Below are 18,725 nucleotides of genomic sequence, written 5' to 3'. Positions count from 1 at the left end.
GCAAGTCAAAAACTAGGAGCATCTTTTCCCAAGCCACAGATTTACCTAGCACTCGCTTTCACCTACGGAAAAAGGGCACTCCTGCAAAATTGCCTTTATTAAAAAAACCAAAACGCATTTAAAACCACTGTCACTAGGAGATGCTTCCAGATGCAAACAGAACAAATGCACCCCCATTTCCCGCAGCAAAACAGAATTCGTTCCTGGGAAGGGCACAGGACAGGAACCCTGTGATGCAGCAGCTGTTCCTCTACAGGAAAAGAAGGTTCAGAGGCTGACCCAGCTTCCCAGTCTCTGCTTCCAAAACAGCAGCTTTGGGCTCCCTGACCACAGCTGCTAAGGAGTAAGAGACAGCTCGTGGTGAAGGTCTGACAGCTCCTGGCTGGTCTTTGCACAGCACTCAGGATAGTCCTGCTTGTATTTTCGTTCCTGTGCCAGCTGCGTCTGCAGAAGGGACACCTGAAAGAGGCAAAAGGCCGAGCTCAGACAAGCCCACGCTGTTAGGACCATCCGTAGCCCCACGGTACCGGCTGCCAGGGAAGACGCACCCGCTAACTCCAGCCCTGACAAACACGCTGTCCTTGTGGAAGGGGAAGCAACAGGTTCCCAGAGTCCCAGAGGCGCCCTGAACTCAGCTCAGATCATCAACAATTCCAGTTTCACTGGGACAATTTCCACTGCCCGGTGCACTCGCTTCCTGACAGCCAAACCAAACTCGGGCTGTAGCACGGTGCGAAGTCGTGCCCAGCAGTACGGCCACAGCAGCTACTGATGAGAGCTTTCCCACTCCTCACCTGCTTCTGCAACTCAGCTAATCGACAACTGCAGCACGTGTGAGACTCCTCCTGTGAAGAAAACGCAAGGATCTCTTTTTGGTCTCCGGTTTGGCCAGGGCCATGGTCTCTATTCGACCTCTACTAGGTGTGTCCTGGGGGGCTGCTGCCGCTGGGATTTGCCATTGTTCCTCTGTATGGCCAGACCCTCCTCCCACCGAGTACGATGCTGTTCTCACCTGTCGAGAAGCAGGCACCTTGTGCTGGTCAGAGAGAGAAAAGCCGCACGCATCTGGCAGCGACCGACCTCTACAATATCTCTTCAGTCTCCTCCGCTCCCATTCCACCTGCGCGTTGGATGGGAGAAAGGGTCACGGAAACGTGCTGCCACCAAACAAGGAGTAACAGCACCTCTGGACACCATGGCAAGGAGATTTCTGCTCCGAGACTGTTAATGGCACCAGAGGAGGTTGGGGGCAAAAAGGACTACTCGACGTAGACTATGGAAGAGAAAGAGAAAGCAAGAGGAAACAGCTCCTGGCCACAAGAGTGTCAAATGTGTCTGTAGGGGGACACTGGGGCAAGAAGGGTGGTACCGGAGGGAATGTGCGTTTCTGAAGGCAATAGGGTGCCAGAAGAGAGAGAAAATACAAAAGCCAGTGTCCGCAGGGGAAAGTGGGAGAGGGAAGGCAACAAGCAGAGGACGCCAAAGTGCTGCCTGTGGAAATGTGTTGTGTTCCAGAGGACCGTGAGGCTTTGCAGAGGCAGCGAAAGCCTGCTTCACCTGCTCAAGAGTCCTCCTGAGCTCAGCGTTGAGTTGCTTCAGCTCCGTCTTCTCGAGTTGCAGCTTTGCAACTGCTCGCTGCAGACGTTCCAGCCGCTGCGACAGGAGTCTCTTCTCCGAGAGCCAGGAGAGCTGCTCCCCTTCTGCAGTAGCCTGCTGGGTACACAGAGAGGAGATTGTGAGAGCTGGTGCCACAGAAAGCTTAGAAGGGCCAGAAGCAACACGTTGCGGAGAGCGACCAGACCCAGGAACGGACAGTGCTAAGTCCCTTCTTCTCCTCCTGCTCCACAGGCCAAAACAACACACTCTCTTCCTAGGGCGGCCCCTCCAGATCACCTTGGAGAAATCCACACAAATTTGCCCTCATGCGTTTTGGACTGCGGCACAAGTACATTCTGAACGCGCAACGAAGCCTTTAACCCGATCAGGCGGCGGGACGAATTCCGTTCTTTTTAATACACTGGAAAAGCTGTACCTCAGCAATCTACATGTCTGAAAGCATCCTCTAAGCACCATCAGCGTAGCTGCTCTCCAGCCGTCGTTATAAAATTCGACTAAGTTTAGTACATTAGTTTGGTCAACGGTGCCCTTTCCTTTCCACGCCAAATTCTAACCACGACATGTTGGCTAAGCTTGCCTAGATAGGAGAGAACCAACTAGCCATCCCCAGCTTTTGGCCTGGAGTTAATTTTAACAGCAAGCTCCGTAGTTCTGTCAGTAGTTCTGGGCTGGACAGAAAACATTCTAGCAGGCGAATGGTCTCTGGCCGGAGCTACACAGACAGGCAAGCCTGCTGGCTGCAGCCATAGTTTCTGTGGCCAAGCTGGTCATAGATTGACAGGAACATAAATTCCCATATCTTGATGGGAACCGTCATTAGAATCCTTTATAGACATTTTAGTTGACTGATGATCAATCACGCTGCCTACCTCGTGATGAAACCAGTCCGTGTCCCTCTCTGAAACCATACTCTGCAGGACGGCTATTTCTCCCCTCAGAGTCCCATTGGCCATTTCACTCTTGGTCAGGGCAAGAGTCAGTGCTTGTGCCTTCTCTTTCCATTTGACTTCTCCGCTTTCAGTCTGCTTCCAGATAGCAATCGCACGCTCCAATTCTTCCCCCTTTGCTTTCCGCTCATCTTCCAGTTGTTGGGTTAGCTCCTTCTGCCTTTGCAAGGAACGGTCTCTCTCCTGGAGAACCCTCCTCTTCTCGGCTTCCTCTTCCTCCCATTTCTGGAGTTTCTGGATTTGTTTCTGTAGGGTCTCCCCCTCATCTTTCCATCGCAAAGCTGACGTTAATTGTTTCAGGAGTTCGCTCTGCCGCCTAAGCTCTTGTTCTCTCCCTGACAGAGTCTTCTCGAAATACCTGACTCTGTCTCTCTGGTACTCGATCTCTTCATCCTTCCTTGCCAGAGTCTGCTGAACGTGCTGGAGATCTTCCCAAAGAGCTCTTATTTCCTCTTCTAACTCTTTTTGCTCACCTTGAGCCTTGGTCTCAAGCCTAGAGGTAGCCTCCTCCAGAACCCCTATCTTTCTTTCTCTCTCTTCCTTTCAGAGTCAGTTTTGTCCCTTGAAGATTTGTTTGCTCAGCTCCGTGCTTTTCCTCCTGTTCCTTGCGTGCCTCACATGGCTTTCTAAGGGATACAATTTCTTGCTCTTTCTCCTTTAGGGCCGCTTCCAGATGCTGCAGAATTTCCTTCTGCTCTCCAGAGTCTTGTTCTGCTTTTTGGAAGGTCGCAATCCGTTCCTTCTGAGATTCAACCATGAAATGCTTTTCTTTCAGTATTGCCGTAGCGTCTTCTAAGTCTCTGCGTAAGACCTTCAGCTGTTCTCCTGGTTTTCCCTCGTAGCTCCTTGTTTGTTGCTTTTGGGTGTCTATGAGTCTGTCCTTTTCTTTTAAGGCTTCTAAGGCCTGCTCCAGTTGGTCACGGACAGTCCTTAACTGCATTTCCGTGACTTCTTCAGCTTCCTGGATTTGCTTTTCTTGTGACTCAAGCTCTTGATCTTTTTGAGACAAAGCAAGTGTCATCTTTTCTACTTTACCGTGAAGCTCTTGCAGGTACCCCTCTTGCTGCTCCTTGTACTGCTGCAAGAGTCTTAACTGATGCCTTTGAGAATCACACTCGCTCTCTCTGTCCTTAAGAGCGGCCCTCAGGTGTTCGAGGCTTGCGTGCAGAGATTTCACCTGTTCTCTCTCCCTTTCCAGTTCTTGGATCTGCTGAGTCAGAGACATAAGCTCCAAGTTTCTCTCCTCCAAGGTTCCTTTCAGATGATCAAGATCCACCCGCAGATTTCTCACTTGTGATGCACCGTCTTGTTCTAGAATCGCTATTTTCCCCTCCTGGAATTTGATCTCCCGGTCTCTCTCCTCCAGCTCTTTGCTCATCTTGCTGACAGCAGTCCTCTGCATTTCTCGCTGCTTCTCTAGAGCTCCCGTATCCGTTCTTGCTGGGATCTGATCTCCAGGCCTCTCTCTTCCAGCTCTTTGCTCATCTTGCTGACAGCAATCCTTTGTTTTTCTTGCTGCTTCTCCAGGTCCCGTATCCGTTCTTGCTGGGATTCCATCTTCTGGTTTTTCTCTGTTATGTCCTTAATAACCTGATCGAGAGTAGTTTTCTGCATTGCTTGCTGGTCTTCCGGCGTTCTCACCTCTTCCTGGTACAACTTCATTTCTCCCTCCCTCTCTGACAGGATGGCAGTCAGATGAGGGAGAGTCTCCTGCAAAGCTTTTCCCTGTGCCGCGTCTTTCTGGAGCGTCTGCATTTTCTCCCACTGCGTTTCCACTTCCTCGGTTTTCATTTTCAAGACAGACAATGCAGTCTGAAGTTCTTGTTCAAGGCAGTGATTCGTATCCGTTGCTGTATTTGCTCGGGTCTCAGAGGCTGTGGCTGATTCCTGAAGAAGTTTTATCTCTCGTACCAGTTTTTCTTTAACTGCTTGCAGCCTGTCCCGTTCATGCTGCAAAACAGCGAGGAAAAGATTCAATAATTCCATCCATATAGGTCTGGTTTTCGTAGTAGCTTGGAACTCCTGCTCCAGCGGCAGTCAAGGGCTGCCCCCCCTCCCCCTGCCTCTCGGGATGTTGTAGACCTTGCCTGCGCCACCCTTTCGGCTGCGTCTTTGCCAGCTTACTCAGCCAGTCCCATCTTCCTGTTTGCCCTTCTCTGAGCCTCTTCTAGCTCTAGCGTGTTCTTTTGGGGAGGAGCTGCCAGAACTGCAGCCAGGATCTAAAGTCCAGACCAGGCATGATTTAGGCAGTGCCATGACGATGTTGTCTCTGCTAGGGAGGAAGGCAAGAGAGAACAACCCCAGCATGGGATTTCCATTTGGTTTGGGGGGGCTTGGGGGGGTTTTGGGCCTCTACTGTGTGGAGTTTTCATGGTACCACCCTCTGGAACCCCGCTGTCCCCTCTGGAAGGAGTAACGGTCAGGTGACGGGCTGGCATTCCCACTGTTGGAAATCGGGACTAGATTTCCCCTGGCAGGCATTCCTATGGATCTGGATCAGCACTTTTGTTTCTCAAATATCTCTCTTTTCCCCCACTGTCTGCTCTCAGATGGGCAATGTTGAACAGCTTTCTATTATTAGCTAACTCTGCCTCCTCACCCCTTTTTCCAGATACAGATATTTGGAAATCTAAATATGGATTTGGACACCAATGATCGCCCAAACCATGCAATGTAAATAGAGACAAGTTTGAAAATTCCTTTGACTAAAGGTTCAAGGGCAGAAATCATCAGCACTGAGGAAAACAGACACCCTGAATCATAACTGACTTTTACATGACTACAGCATCTTTCCCTGCTTATTCAGAAGAACGCAATTGGAAAAGGTAAACCAGAAAACAACCGCTGGTATAAATGACACTCTTCTGCTCCTGTAGCGGTCTCTCCACATAGTTTGTGCTATCGGTCATCTTAACGACCTCTCCTTTCTGGACTGTCCTCTCCTACCCAAGGCGATGACCCTGCTAACTCAGCTACATGGCCTGGCAGGAGAGCAAACGTCTGGGAAACAAGGAACGGTGACTGGAAGGAAGCGGGAAGTGAGGGAAACTTGGTCAGCATTTGCGTACTCTGTGTCTGCTCAGATTTGGACTGAACCGGTACAAGACCACCCAAAATCAGCTCTCCACCGGAAAAAGTTGCTCCTTAGAACTATTAACAGAAGGCCAAAAAATAGGTAAGAAATGGCCCTTTGCAGCATCTGCCAGCCTCACCAGGACATCCTTCCTTTGCTTCTCAGTGCTCTCGAGTTTCCTCTCCAAAGACGCCACCTCTTGCTGCAGACGCATGGCCTCCTCCTTTAGAGACTCTTCGGAGGCTGCTAGCTGAGATGTCAACTCTTCCACCACAAGTAAAACCTAACAAAGCAGTCAAAGACTATGGCTTGTCACTGTCAGCCGTATCATGTACTGTGAGGAAAGAACAACTTGAAATTTCACCCTGTCACGAGAGTACCAGATTCACAATGGATACAGCCGACTTGTTTAAAAAGCTCAGTGGGTCACCACGTTCATCTGAAAAACCACCTTAAAAACCAAGACCAGCAGAAATCCATTCTGATGATTGCTGGCAAACAGGCAAAAGGACTAGCCCATCTGTCCATTCAGCTGGCCGGTAAAGTCTCCTCCAGACCAGCTGAGATGGAGACCACAGTATGATGGCAGTCAGAGGGACTACCCCACCAGCCTGCTGCTCTGCAGTGGAAAGGCAAGAAGTGGAGAGACACTTCACCTGTTTGATGACCGGAGTAGCTATGGCCGTTTCAGTCACCTGTTTTTGTAGAGCATCCCTCTGCTGAAGAAGGCTGTTCATTTCCTCTGTGACGGTTTGCATTTCTTCCTTGTGCCTATTCTCCACGGCCTTGATCTTACTCTGACTTTCCTGCAGTTCTGCCTGCAGCTTTTCCGTGATGTTCTGTAAACACAAATGGAGAGCAAGCTACCGGGACCTGCCATCAGATCCAGCTTTTTTCTCCTTCTCTCTCAAAATCACACTCATTCAGCCACTTCTTTCTGCTTTTCCACCCAGCTCTGCTTCCATTGTAACCCTTCCTTGCTGTTGCTGATCTCTGGCGCTTACCGGGCTCTGTGCTGCTTGCAGTGCCTGCAGTAGGCCTTGCCTCCCCAGGCGCAGGGCTTATCTTTCATTCCCTTGTTCCTGCCCTTCACTCTGTTTCCTGGCTCTCTCAGCTTCTCTCAGCTTATGTCCAATTGCCAGCGGCCTGTTCCTTCAGCCCACCCTACCAGTCAGACTGACCTGCCCATTCTCTCGCCGCTCTTCCACCTCCTGCCTGAGCTGCTCCAGCTGCTGGCAGGCTTCTCTTAGCTCTCCCCGAGTTTGGAGCAGCGTCTCTAGGAAAGCATTCTTCTTCTCACGCTCCTGTTCTGGCGGGGCCTGCACAGAAATAAAGAGAGGACGGCTTTAAACTTCCCATACAAAACTTGTGTGGTAAGACTCAGAGAGTGACGGGCTCCCACGTTCTCGAAGCACCGTGCTGCTTGTCTCCTGGGTCATTATCTGCCCCCTTGGAGGCACAGGTTCCTAAGTGAGATTGGCAGCAAAAACGTGGTCCATCCACGGTCCATCTGTGATTGACTCTCCAACAAACTCTTAGTCACCTAACAGGAAAAATGTGTGGCATTTCCACAGTGTCCAGAGAAGCACTGCCAATAAGGAGCCCAGAAGAGTAAAAAAACCCACACAAATTCCCCCTTCACGGCCTTTACCTCTTGCTTGGCATTTTCAACTCTCGTTCGTTCCTCCTCTTGTTGAGCTTGCATGGTGGCAACTTTCTGCTTCATATCAAACAGCTTCTTCTCGTGCTCCCTTTCTGTCTCTGCCTTCTCCTTTTCCCATCGCTCCAGCATCTCCTCTAGCTCTGAATGGTGCCCTTCCCACTCGCTTGCCTGATGAGGGGAGGAAAAGACTTCAAGATGGAGTCCCAGCCAAGCTCCTCACAATACTCCCTCCCACAAACCCCCACCTCAACAGTGCACAGCAGTGGCTTTGTGCCCTCCATAACTCATGTCCTACCAAGGAACTTAAAAGGAGGGTCAGCAGGTGGAGGAAGAGGAGACGTTACCTTCCCCTCTCTGGTGGCTGCCTGTTCCCTAGCACCTCTCTCCTCGGGATTTCTCGCTATTCTCAGAGTCTCTATTTTCAAAGCCCAACTCCGTTCTCGTCAATGAAAAGGCGCAGATGGACTGCAGGGTGAGAAGGAGGCCACTACCCCGACGCCCTAGCCACAAGACAGGCCACGAACTCAAGCCCCAGGAATGAGGGGCCTGTTCCATACGCTTTAAGCCCAAAGACAAGACCTCTGCCAACCATGAAAGGACAGAAAGAAAGGAACAAAGCTCCCGTGACTGCAGTTGGCGGGAATGTTAGGAGTCTACTTCACGGCAGACGGGAGTCTGCTAAGATCCTACCCCTGGGCTGCCAGGCTTTGCGGGGGGACCACCCAACCTTCTGTTGAACTCGTCTTACGCCCACACTGAATCTGTGGCTGCATCGACCATCCCAGCACAGTCTGCTGGGTCTTCACGGGCCTTCAAGTACAAGCCCTTGGCTCTGCTGCCTGGCCGCAACGGGCGGCCTGCGACAGATGGTTGCTGCCATTTCAGGCAGCCACACTCAGGCTATTATCCTTCTAAAGCCAGCCCACAAAGCTTGCTGGAAGAATTCAAAAGCGTACTGTTTCCTACCAGGTCTTGCAGGAGCTTGTTCATTTCCGCTTCATGATCAGTTTGCCGAAGTCTGAGGGCAGCCTCATACTGCCGTTCTGTCTGCAAGAGCCGTTGTGCCATGTGCTCCCGTTCCTGCCTCCTTAGAGATCTCTCCGCTTCCAGCTCACATTGAAGGCACTTCACTTCCCCTGCAAACACGGCAAACGGCAAGATTCAGGGCCTGCGCAGACAGTGGTTCTGACTTCACTAACCTCAAGCCATTTGACTTGCAGTGTAGGAGGGATCTGTCTCCAGCTCCTTCACTCCTCAGAAGCACTGCGGACAGACAGCTGTTTTTATACCATCTTCGTAGGCAGGGGGATCACCAGAAACAAAGCACACGAGGCTCTCACCTTGGATCACCTCCTTGGCCTGCGCGACTGCGTGAAGCTGGATTTCAAGCTGATGCCGGGAGATCTCCAGCTGAGATGAGTGCTGCTGAGCCTCAAACAGGCTGGATTCCAGGGTCTCCTTCACTGACCTGCAAGTTGAGAATACGGAGAGAAGTGAGTTTCTTGCTCCTGACACCCACAGGCAGTTATTCCAGCAAGAAGCGGTTCAAGATCCCCACTCCTGAGCACGGTTGCGTGGAAAGTGGTATACAGAAAGCCTACTTCTGCCATTTAGAGCAGCAATGCAGGCCCCTCCGAGGGAGTGCCCAGGCTTTACGGATGACCTAGGGTAACTCAGAAAGCCCAGCCGAATTTGATCTCAACGGCCGAATCTTACATTGCTGGTGTCTGATCTGTGACACACGGGTAGCTGTGCCCACAAAGTCTGTGCCAGCCAAAGCCCAGCCTCTGCTCACAGCCCTCCTCCTCTCATCTGCACTTCCAAGTTGCTCTGCAGGGGGACAGAATCAGAGTATTTCCCTGGCTGACTCGTGACGTTTTAATGCTGCTTGCAGTGTAGGTATAGGTAGGTCATTTTCCAGACTCCCTATCTTCAGAAGGGACCAAAGAAAGACATCGGACGGCGTAGTAAAATCTCATGCTTGCAGCAGCATTTGTAAGAAACTTCAACTAGATGTTATCAGAACAAGGGCTACCTGAAAGGAGAGGCAGCTATCCTGCAGTTTAAACTGTTGCAAGTTCAAGAGAAAAACTTGCTACTTTTCTTTAAGCGTTGCTAACTAAGTAGGCGGTAGCGCAAATGACTGGTCGCTCTTTAAAACGGAAGTTGTGGTACTGCAGAGGCAAACTGTTGCATCCATAGACTTCAGCCAACTGCTGCGTACCACACGCAGGATTCTGGAACCAGGGGGTGCAGTCACCTCCCTGATCTAACCGGCGTCCTGCCTGCCGGGTTCCTACAATACACAGCACTGCCTCACTCGTACAGGGATGCAATCAGGGTTAACGTCCCTCAGGGGAAAGGGGCACCCGAGTGGTACAACAATAAACCCCACAAATGTAGGATTTCACCCACTTGGATGGACAATGGAGGATGTAGCTTTGGGAAGGAGAACAAGCACACATTTCTGATTACGCCAGTCGCTGGCAGTCCAAAGCCACTACGCTCCCTTTTAAGGATAAATCAAAGTCAGTCTCTAAAACGGAACAGAAAAGACCGAGTCCCAAACTGCGACAACAAAAGGCTCTTGAGAGCAACATCTGGCAGGAACAGTTGCTACAGCCCAATAACTGGGCACCGCGTGTAATAGCCTTGAAGTCTGAAGATCCCACCTCAAACTACTCGATACGGAAAGATCTGTGTTCCGATGCACAGAACAAGAAACCAAACCCAGAGAGAAGCTTCAGGCTTCAGTAAACATCTGCGTGGTTTAATTATTACTCAATGCAGAGCCAAGGTGCCAGAGACCGAGGAATTATATTGGCTTGCTTTGGATTTCACAGAGGAACATGCAAGGGGCATAAACGCGAGCCCAAGGCTCAGGAGAGCTTTGTTAGCTTTAGCTCTCAGGCAAATACCATTCAAATCATGGGATACTGTTTGGGGTTTTTTCTCAAGATTCCTCCATTTTCTGCCCGTGGAAGGTGAAAACATCTGAAAAGCACTGGATGCAATCAATCCTCGTGTAATGATTACCACCTTTATAATTCCAGACATGAAATAACGTCCTGCTTAGGGTCTCCTCCCCACCTTTACCTGGCCTCTGCCAGCTGCTCTGAAAGGCCTTGTCTGTCCCGCTCCACGGCTGCCAGTCGCACCTCTAGGGCAGCCTTCTCACGCACCAGCAACTCCTTCTCTTTGGACACCCTGGCCAGTGCATGCCCTTGGCGAGAGGACTCCTGGCGCAACTGCTCCAGACCACTGCTAGATGACTCTTGCTGGCGGTAAACCTGAAAGCGGGACAAAATACAGTTAGAGTCCGTTCTCTGGGCTTCTATGCAGAGCCAGCCAGTGCCACTTCTGAATCAGCTCGAGGAGAAGGAGCTCCTGTACTTTGGGCTGAAAGCTTCAGAGCATCTGCTCTATACCGCACTAATACCCGGGGCTGCCAGAAGGCGCTGGCACTGTTAACTTGAAAGCGACGCGTAAGGCCCTACTGGGTTGCCGGGGTCCGGACAGCTCCTTCAGGACAAACCTACATACCCCAGACTACGTGTTTTCATGCAAAAACACTGCGTTTTTCCAGAACTGCCCCCTTGCAAACTAAAATGCTCTAAGAATCTATTCAAGTTGTTGCTGGAAATGTTCAGGAAAGTTTGAGCAAAAGCAACTTGGCTTGCTGAAGAAAGTGAAAATACACGTTTTCTCCTTCGGGGGGGGGGGGGGGAGGGAGAAAAGAAAAAAAAAAAGAAAAAAAAAAAGAAAAGATCAAAGCGTCCCCTACTTGAGCGTGTAAAGCAGTTGGATGCAATGAGGCGACGCTTGTCAGGGAAACAGCCCTCGTGGTGGCAGCATCAGTTAGTGATTTATGAAAGTCTGGCTGATGTGGCCAAAGAGATGGTAGACTCTATTGGTACAGGAGTTCACGTCAACAATACTGTTTCCTTGTCTTACACAAAGAAGTCGTCTAATATACCTTGCTGGTATTCAAGCTTGAAGAGTAACCATGTTTTTTTAGCTTTTGTCTTCAGTATAACACCTCTGCTGGGTATTTGCCAAACATACCACGGACTCGAAAACCAAGACTGTCTAGCAGAGAACAGACCATCCGAAACAAACAATTCTCCTCTCAAAGTTATCCCGTAATACCCAAGGTTGTACATTATGAAACTGACACTGAAATGATGGCAAACTCCCTAGTCTCCTCCAGCGATACGATTCTCCCAAGCTCTTTTTCCACTGTACTGAAAATCAGGTAGTCCAGAGTCACACGGCCTATTTCTCATCCTCTTCCTCAAGGCCTGAAGAGGCTCGAGCAATTCAAAGCTGCGTGTATGGCTTGCAAGACAACTTCAACAATGTCAGGACGTCATTCCCATTCTCAGCAGTACAAGACAGCAGACACTGACTTGCAGCTTTGTCCCGCTCTCTAGGCTCGAACAAATGGAAAGCGTCTCCTTGACAAAAACACTGCAGAATCCAACAGACAGAGCCCCGCTGAGCCAAGCAGCCAAAAGCCCACCCGGAAAGCACTAGGTTTTTGGTCTCACCTCATTGAGTTTATCTTGGGTTTCTGCCTTCTCCTCTGCCAGCATCCTCAGCTCTGCCTGCAGCCCCTCCTGGTGCTCCTCTGCTTTCTTCAGCAGCTGCTCCAGGCGGGCTTTCTCTGCGCAGAGCTCTTCGTTTGTTCTTTCACACAGGTTCAGCCTCTCCTGGTCAGAGATCTTTGCTCTCTCCATCTCGGCCACTTTACCTGACAGAAGATCGTGCTCTTGCTCCAGCTACAATCGCAGAAGCACAGAGGAAATAAAATACAGTAAGATTTCCTATGAAGAAGGTTTGGCTTGGACAGAAAAAGGAGCAACACAAGTTTCTTCAGCTGCACTTTATCCAAGGCGAGAGCTTCATGAATACTGCTCACCTTCGCGGCTCCAACATGTAGATCAGCTACTTCAGCACGCAGCTTATTCAGAGCCCCTGTCAACTCTGCTACTGACTGCTCTGCCTGAAGAGACAGCAGAACAACATGAAAACAAAGACAGGAAAATCCCTGACTTCAAGCAGCGACTCCAGATCCCCTTTCGCATTGCCGACATACTCCCAATTCAGCGTGCCCAGCAGGCACCTGGGGACTGACTACACCCACGAGCCTGTGTGATCCGATCACCGTTTTCCAAGAAGGAGAACAACATTGTCCCTCTCTTCTACTGCCAGAAACAGCACCGGTGGCGGTCCTGCTATCACAACTCCCTCTCCCACAAGTGCTGCCTAGGAGTAAGGTGACCATACCTTTTCCAGGGCCATTGTAAGCTCCTGTTTCTCGCGCTTCAGCAGATCCCTCTGAAGACGCCATTCCTCCAGTGTCTCTCTCGCGACTACCAACTCACTCTGTGATAATGACTGTTTTCCTTCAAGTGCAGCTAAGTCCTTCAGTCTACGAGAAGGGGAAGGGACAAACAAGTTTTTCGTGTGAAAACATTCTCCTTTCCAAAACCAAGAGCATAGCATCGCAGAATCATGCAGGTTGGAAAAGACCTTTAAGATCATCGAGCCCAACCGGAAACCTAACACTGCCAGGTCCACCACTAAACCATGTCCCCAGGCACCACATCTACATGTCTTCTAAAGACCTCCAGGGATGCTGACTCCTTCCAAAGTTTAAAACACGTTTACCTGTCCTGAAGCTCCTCCTTCTCCGGGTCCCCCTTGGCTTGTAAGCACATCACTTCCCAAGTCCTCTGGCTTCTTTCCTGGTCCGCTTGCTGCTGCGCCTGATCCTTTAGGACAGGTCTACCCAGAGGGACGGACTCCCAGCGCTGCATGCCGGAGTTTAGGCGGGAGCAGTTTACAAGTATAGATCCAGAAAGCCTCATTTGCTCGGCCTTCAGCTCTGACAAATCTCTGAAGGAGAATAAAGAAAGAGAGAACGTTCACACCACCATCTTTATCAGCTGACTCACTTTTCAAGCACGGAATTGTGCAACCGTAAAAGCTGGCAGGAAAGATGACATCTTCACCGGGGACGAATCATTCATCTGACACTTTGGGATCAGGACGCATCTTGAGAGTTGAGCAACGGGTCTCTTTGATGGTTGAGGAACGACTCTGTTTTCTCCTCAGAGATAAGAAGAAATCGATGGCACAGCCAGAAGGATTAACTAGTAGCTCAGGCATACTCTACACATTAAGGAAAGCTTACCATCAGATAAGGTAAATGGCTGACGGTAACCCAGCGTTTGAAATTGCATGCTGACACCAGAAGAACGTACTATTACGGCTACACGATTTTTGTTTGCAGCTGTGAGAAAGGAACCTCAGAGAGCCCAAGAACAAGAAAGCAATCCTAAAAAGGAGGTATCAAACTAAGCAAAATAAATTGGACAAATGCAGTAACAGGGTAGAGAAGCTATCCTTTCTCTCAACAATGCTGGTAGAGGCATAAGCGGATGCAAACTGACCAGAATAAATGTAAGCTGGAAAGGAGAAGGACAAAAACAGGTATCCATGAATGATCTTCCCATCAGGAGCAGGGGGAAAAGAACGCAAGTGAGATTTAAGGCAGATTTTCGTCACTCTATAAAAGGGACCGCGCTAGGTGCTGCATGCACAGCTTTGGTGAGGCTCTTCCAATGTGTCCACGTGCGCCTGTGTCCGTGTTAATGTGCCCAAACAGCACCACAGTCAAGTTCATCCGTTCAGGGCCTCTGCACTGCTTAGAGCCCGAGCCCCTCGGTTTTATCTGAAAACCAGCATCAAACAAAATGATTCCGAAAACAGCCTAAGGCACGCTTAATGGCATGGCTTCAGGCTACCAAAGGAGAAATCATATCTGTAGCCGCAACTAACGTAACATCGAGGCTCAAAAAGCAGGTGAGAAGGGAAGCTACAGTTTTCCTGCAAGGGATCCAGCCTTAACTTCTACTCACCGGTCAGTGGCAGTCTTCATCTCCAGGAAGTGACGGCGGAAGGTCACCACCTGACGCCACAGGCTGAGTAGGCGGTTACGTTCACCCTTTAAGTAGCTGTCATAAAGCTAAACATGCAAAGACAAAAAGAAATGCCAATTCAGCCTTCGCCGTCACTCTGCAAGTCGTGCAGATAGGAGAGAGTACAACCACCATCACCGGGTCTCCTTTCATAACAATTCCAACAGGGGTATCAAGGGCCGAAGAGGCACCACAGAAGCATCCCCCAGCAGACTCGTCACCTGACCTCAAGGAAGGAAACACCCACGCTTCTCCTGCAGGAGTGGGTATCGGCAAAGCAAACCGATCATGATTTGTCATCTCGCCTTGCAGAGATGTCTAACAGTCTTGGTGGAGGAAGACAAAAACAAGCCCCTCCAAGACCAGGGTCAGATTTGCTTGCAAGACACTCTTGGTAAGGGAGGCCTGTCTTGTTCTTCGGTTGGCTGCTCTGAATGTGAAAAGACACAGACCTCTCCGGTCTCCACTGCTGTCGACAGAGATTTAGGAACTACTAAAAGGACGAGCGCTCACGTCTGACTGCCCTGCGGCATCCAGCAGCAGCAAGCATTTGCCTTGAAGACTGAGCAGTATGGTCACAGCCGGGGGGGGCGTCTTCCAGCACCACGATTTGCTGACCCTCCTCCATCTCACACCCCTGTCTTTGGCCAGGCAACACCAAGACGTCCTCAAGGCAGCCACAACTTTCACACAGCAAGTCCTCCGTGCCAGAAATAAAATGCCTTCCCATTCCGCTTGGGCATCACGTCTGACATTCCCGTAGCCTATCCTTACCTCACGTTCATTGCGCCGTTCGCTCGCCTTCAATTCCAGCTCCTCCCGGGCCCTCATCCAATCCGCCGTCAGTTTCCCAACATCTTCCTTGAGGGCTGAATTAACCTCAGTCGCTTTACCTAGGTGCTCCTGCAGGACAGCGTTCACTTCGGCCAGAGTCTCACACCTTGGCAAAGGAGAAACAGCGATGAGGTCACGGCACAACTGCTATCCACAAGCAGCATCCCCGTGCTTTTCCAGCTCCTTCAACGCTGACTTGGTTGTCAAACCGAGAGGCAGGAAAAGTGCTTTCTAGGATTAAGAAAGATCTCCCTGCTATGGCAAACTCATGTTCTACCCAGCACTGCCCTCACCTTCCCGTTCAGCCTCTCCCTGTCCTTGTCCTATACACTGTGTAAGACCTGTAGCAAAGACCCCCACCTTCTTGATCCAGTAAACTGCACACCACAAAGACAGCGCCATACACAGAGGGGAAACAGCTTGATGCGCAACTTTCAACTGAGAGCTGAGAGGTCAGGCACTGCAGCTTAATGACTTTGGGACCACAGGCTAATATCCCACCCAGGAAACTAAATTCATGAACTAAATGGAGAGAACCGCTGCCCTGCGAACAAGCACAGAACTCAGTTTCTGGATCAAAACAGGAGCTGGGCTTCTCCCACCTTAGCTTGCAACATACGTAACACAGCACACAGGTGCCTTTTACACCACACACCATTTATCTCTGGGGCCGAGGGAAAAAGAAAAGCAGGGAAAGCAATGCGGCAGAAGATGCCTGTGGTGCCAAGTGCTCTACTGGAAGGCTCTGATCCAAGCGCAGGATATGCTATTCGAGCGAACCCAAAGAGGACAACTCCTGCGCCACGGAATGCTCAGCATGTCGGGGCTTGATTCTCAACCTAAACCCAGGCTCTGCTGAGCAGCTCACCGACTGAGACACAGAATAATTTAGGCTGGAAAGGGACCTTTGGAGGTCACCCAGAACAACCCCCCGCTCCAAACAGAGCCATTCGGCACACACCACTATTCCTGTGGCACAGAACAGATTGTGGACCTTTCTCCTTTCCAAACGGCTTGCCCGACTGCTTCCCTTGGGGAGACCAGGTAGCGCTGACAGGTCTTCCCTCGCTTCCGCGAGCATCCAGGATACCATGTGTGAGGTTAACACTTCTTCCTTTTACCTTTGATGCTCCTCTTCCAACTGAAGCAGTGCTTTCTCCCGGTCGCGGGCTTCTCTGGCTTCCCACCTGCCTGGAAGGGATCCCTTAAGAAGAAAGGAAATGCTGAGTCAAATTCTTGTGGACCCTTCACTACTGTTAGCATCCGTGGCTTTCCCCTCCATTTCTTTGGTATCTCAGGAGCTCGTGGCTTCCTCCAGGCTTAACAGTGTCACGACTAGGGAGAGGAAGGGAGGGGAAGGGTGTTACTCAGCGTGAGCAGCTCTCCTCAGTCTCCCGCCGTTGCACTCTCACAGCTAAGTATCCTCAGCTCATGACCGCCAGTGCTCACTCAGACTTGAAGCCTGGGAGTACTCTCCTACCCTTCGTTTCCTAGGTTGACTTTGGCCGTGAAGCAGAAGGAAAAGCACAGAGCCAGCTCTGTATGTTGAACGCCAGCATTCTTGCCTTCCAACACGCCATGTTTCAACCAAGTCTTTGTCAGAGACAGCCACAGAACCTAACAGGCAGTAGAGCCCTCTCCCGAGACCTAGGACAAACCTTACTCCAGCAATAAAGCACTCCTTCACAACGTTACAATCCTTCTTGATCGGGTTTTCCGGGCCGGCATTTCTGGGATTACTGGCTGCTCTAAGAACGGCAGCTGGACAAAAGACGGCCGGGCAGCCTTGCAGCGCTTCTTTAAAGCCTCAGGCAGCAAACGCTTGTTTCCCTCTGCCGTTGCTCTGGGGAGCTTTTTGCCTGCGGTAGCGAATGCTACGTACGCTATCGTTAGTTAGCAACCTGCACACTCACCCCTCCTGCTTGCACTTGCTGCTCCAACTCTCGACACCGAGTCCGGTACTGCAGTACCTAGATGGGCACACAGAATGAAGGTGAGCGAATGTGGCTTGTAGCAGACGCGGCCCCTCCTGCATTCGCTTTTCTGCAGGTCTTGACAGCCCAAGCAGAGCACATTTCACAGTGCTGCCGATCCCGTCAACAAGAAGTCGTTACGACATAGGGAAGCTTCACCTTATCTAAGATTAAAGAATACAGGAGACAGGGTGTCTTTTACACGCACTGCTATCTGCTCATCCTAAGACAGAGGTGGCAAACAGAATGACGAGAGCGCCTTAGAGAGCCGTGCCTGGCCTATGGCCACTACGTCCCCCAGATCAGTCCTTCCAACGGGCTCAAGGTCCAGCGGGTCCTTGAAGTTAGAGAAATGAGTTTTGCAAGTTGCGTTTCACTAAGTAGCAAGTCAAGTCAGTTCTGACCACAGCCCTGCACAGCCGCTGCAGAACGCGGGTGTCTGTTCAGCTGCAGAAGACAAGCACGGGCAAGGAAAGCAGGAGGAGCTTCCAGCCACGCCGTGACCACCGTCGGACACTGCCCCGACCCTCCGCCCGGGGCCGGCACCCTCCTCGCTGCCGGCGCTCCTGCGCCCCGGGCCGACCAGGCCAGAGCTGCCTGCTTCTGTCCGGGGCCACGCGAAACCACCGCCGCCGGCTTGACTCCTACCTCTGGGACAGCCCCCTGCTCACCTGGCCAAACAAAGGCGTTGGCAAGCCCGGCATCTTTAGTTAAGGACGGGAGAGACCTGACGAGGGGCTCGGGGCGTGTGTCTGTGTGTGTGTGTGTGTGACGGCGCCCAGCAGGCCGGGCGGAGCAGGGCGGCTCCCGGGGCCTCCCCCGAGCTCCGGGCTCGGCGCCGTCCCGCCCGCAGCAGCCCCGGGGAGGGCGCCGTTGGGGCCGCGCGTTCGCCCCCCGAGATCGCCGCCGCCGCCGCCGCCGAGTCCCCTCTCAGCGCGGCGCGGGCGGCCCGGGCACCCCGGCCCCGCCACCGCGGCCCGTCCCCGGGCAGCTCCCCCCCGGGCAGGTGCCCCCGCTCCTTACCTTCGCCTGCAGCTTCCGCACCAGCACCGCTTGGCGTTGCTGCGCCTCCTGCGAGCTCTGCAGCCGGCGCCGCAGGGAGGCCTGGCTCCGCGCCGCCATGCCCCCGCTCGCCAGCCGGGCCCGCCGCCCGCGGGGCTCCGCCGCCTGACAGGCCGGGCTCGCTCGGGGCCGCTCTGTGGCAGCGATTCCCTTCTCGCTTCTCGCTGAGGGTGCCGCGCCGGGCTGCGCTGCTGCCGCGGGGGAGAGGCCGCCCCGGCAGCCGTTTGCTCCAGCGACTTCTGCTCAGAGACTGTTAACGGCCCCGTAGAACGTTGGGGGCCAAAAGCGCTCCCTGTAGCGCCTGGGAGAGCAGGAGCGGGAGGAAACGGTCCCCGACACCAGAGTCTTGGGTGGGGGGTATGGGGACACTGGGGCGAGAAGGGGGGGACCGCAGCGACAGGAGAAAAGGTCCATCGCACAGGGAAGCCAACTCAACAGCTAGGGCTCTCTGCTAAAAGCTCAACCTTCAGCCCTTGACTGCCACTGGAGCAGGAGTTCCAAGCTCCTACGAAAACCAAGCACGGAGAGATGGAACGACTGCGAGCAGTTAGAGGAAACCCAGTACGGGAG

The 18,725-nt window shown here is 52.0% G+C and overlaps 1 protein-coding gene and 1 long non-coding RNA gene across 2 annotated transcripts in view; one reads left to right on the top strand and one right to left on the bottom strand.

Moving 5' to 3' along the window:
* LOC129214315 (uncharacterized) overlaps positions 1-4,116 on the top strand; it is a 110,678-nt gene extending 106,562 nt beyond the window's left edge. The window contains exon 3 of the long non-coding RNA XR_008579668.1: positions 4,038-4,116. This is a non-coding gene — a long non-coding RNA (uncharacterized LOC129214315). The remainder of the gene's footprint in view (positions 1-4,037) is intronic.
* Positions 80-18,724, bottom strand: LOC129214303 (centrosome-associated protein CEP250-like). Its single transcript, XM_054845737.1, is given in 23 exon segments — positions 80-349; positions 352-459; positions 795-845; positions 1,013-1,120; positions 1,558-1,713; positions 2,487-3,104; positions 3,106-3,984; positions 3,987-4,514; positions 6,333-6,476; positions 6,819-6,956; positions 7,289-7,468; positions 8,267-8,436; positions 8,641-8,768; positions 10,397-10,590; positions 11,851-12,081; positions 12,222-12,305; positions 12,590-12,734; positions 12,974-13,201; positions 14,227-14,333; positions 15,061-15,226; positions 16,242-16,324; positions 17,034-17,090; positions 18,117-18,724. Coding segments are annotated over 23 exon segments (4,701 nt in total). The 5' UTR covers positions 18,216-18,724; the 3' UTR covers positions 80-250.
* Between the last annotated feature and the right edge of the window lies 1 nt (position 18,725).

This window comes from Grus americana, chromosome 17 (assembly GCF_028858705.1).
Source record: "Grus americana isolate bGruAme1 chromosome 17, bGruAme1.mat, whole genome shotgun sequence".
NCBI lineage: Eukaryota > Metazoa > Chordata > Aves > Gruiformes > Gruidae > Grus > Grus americana.
This window is presented reverse-complemented; position numbering and strand designations above follow the sequence as displayed.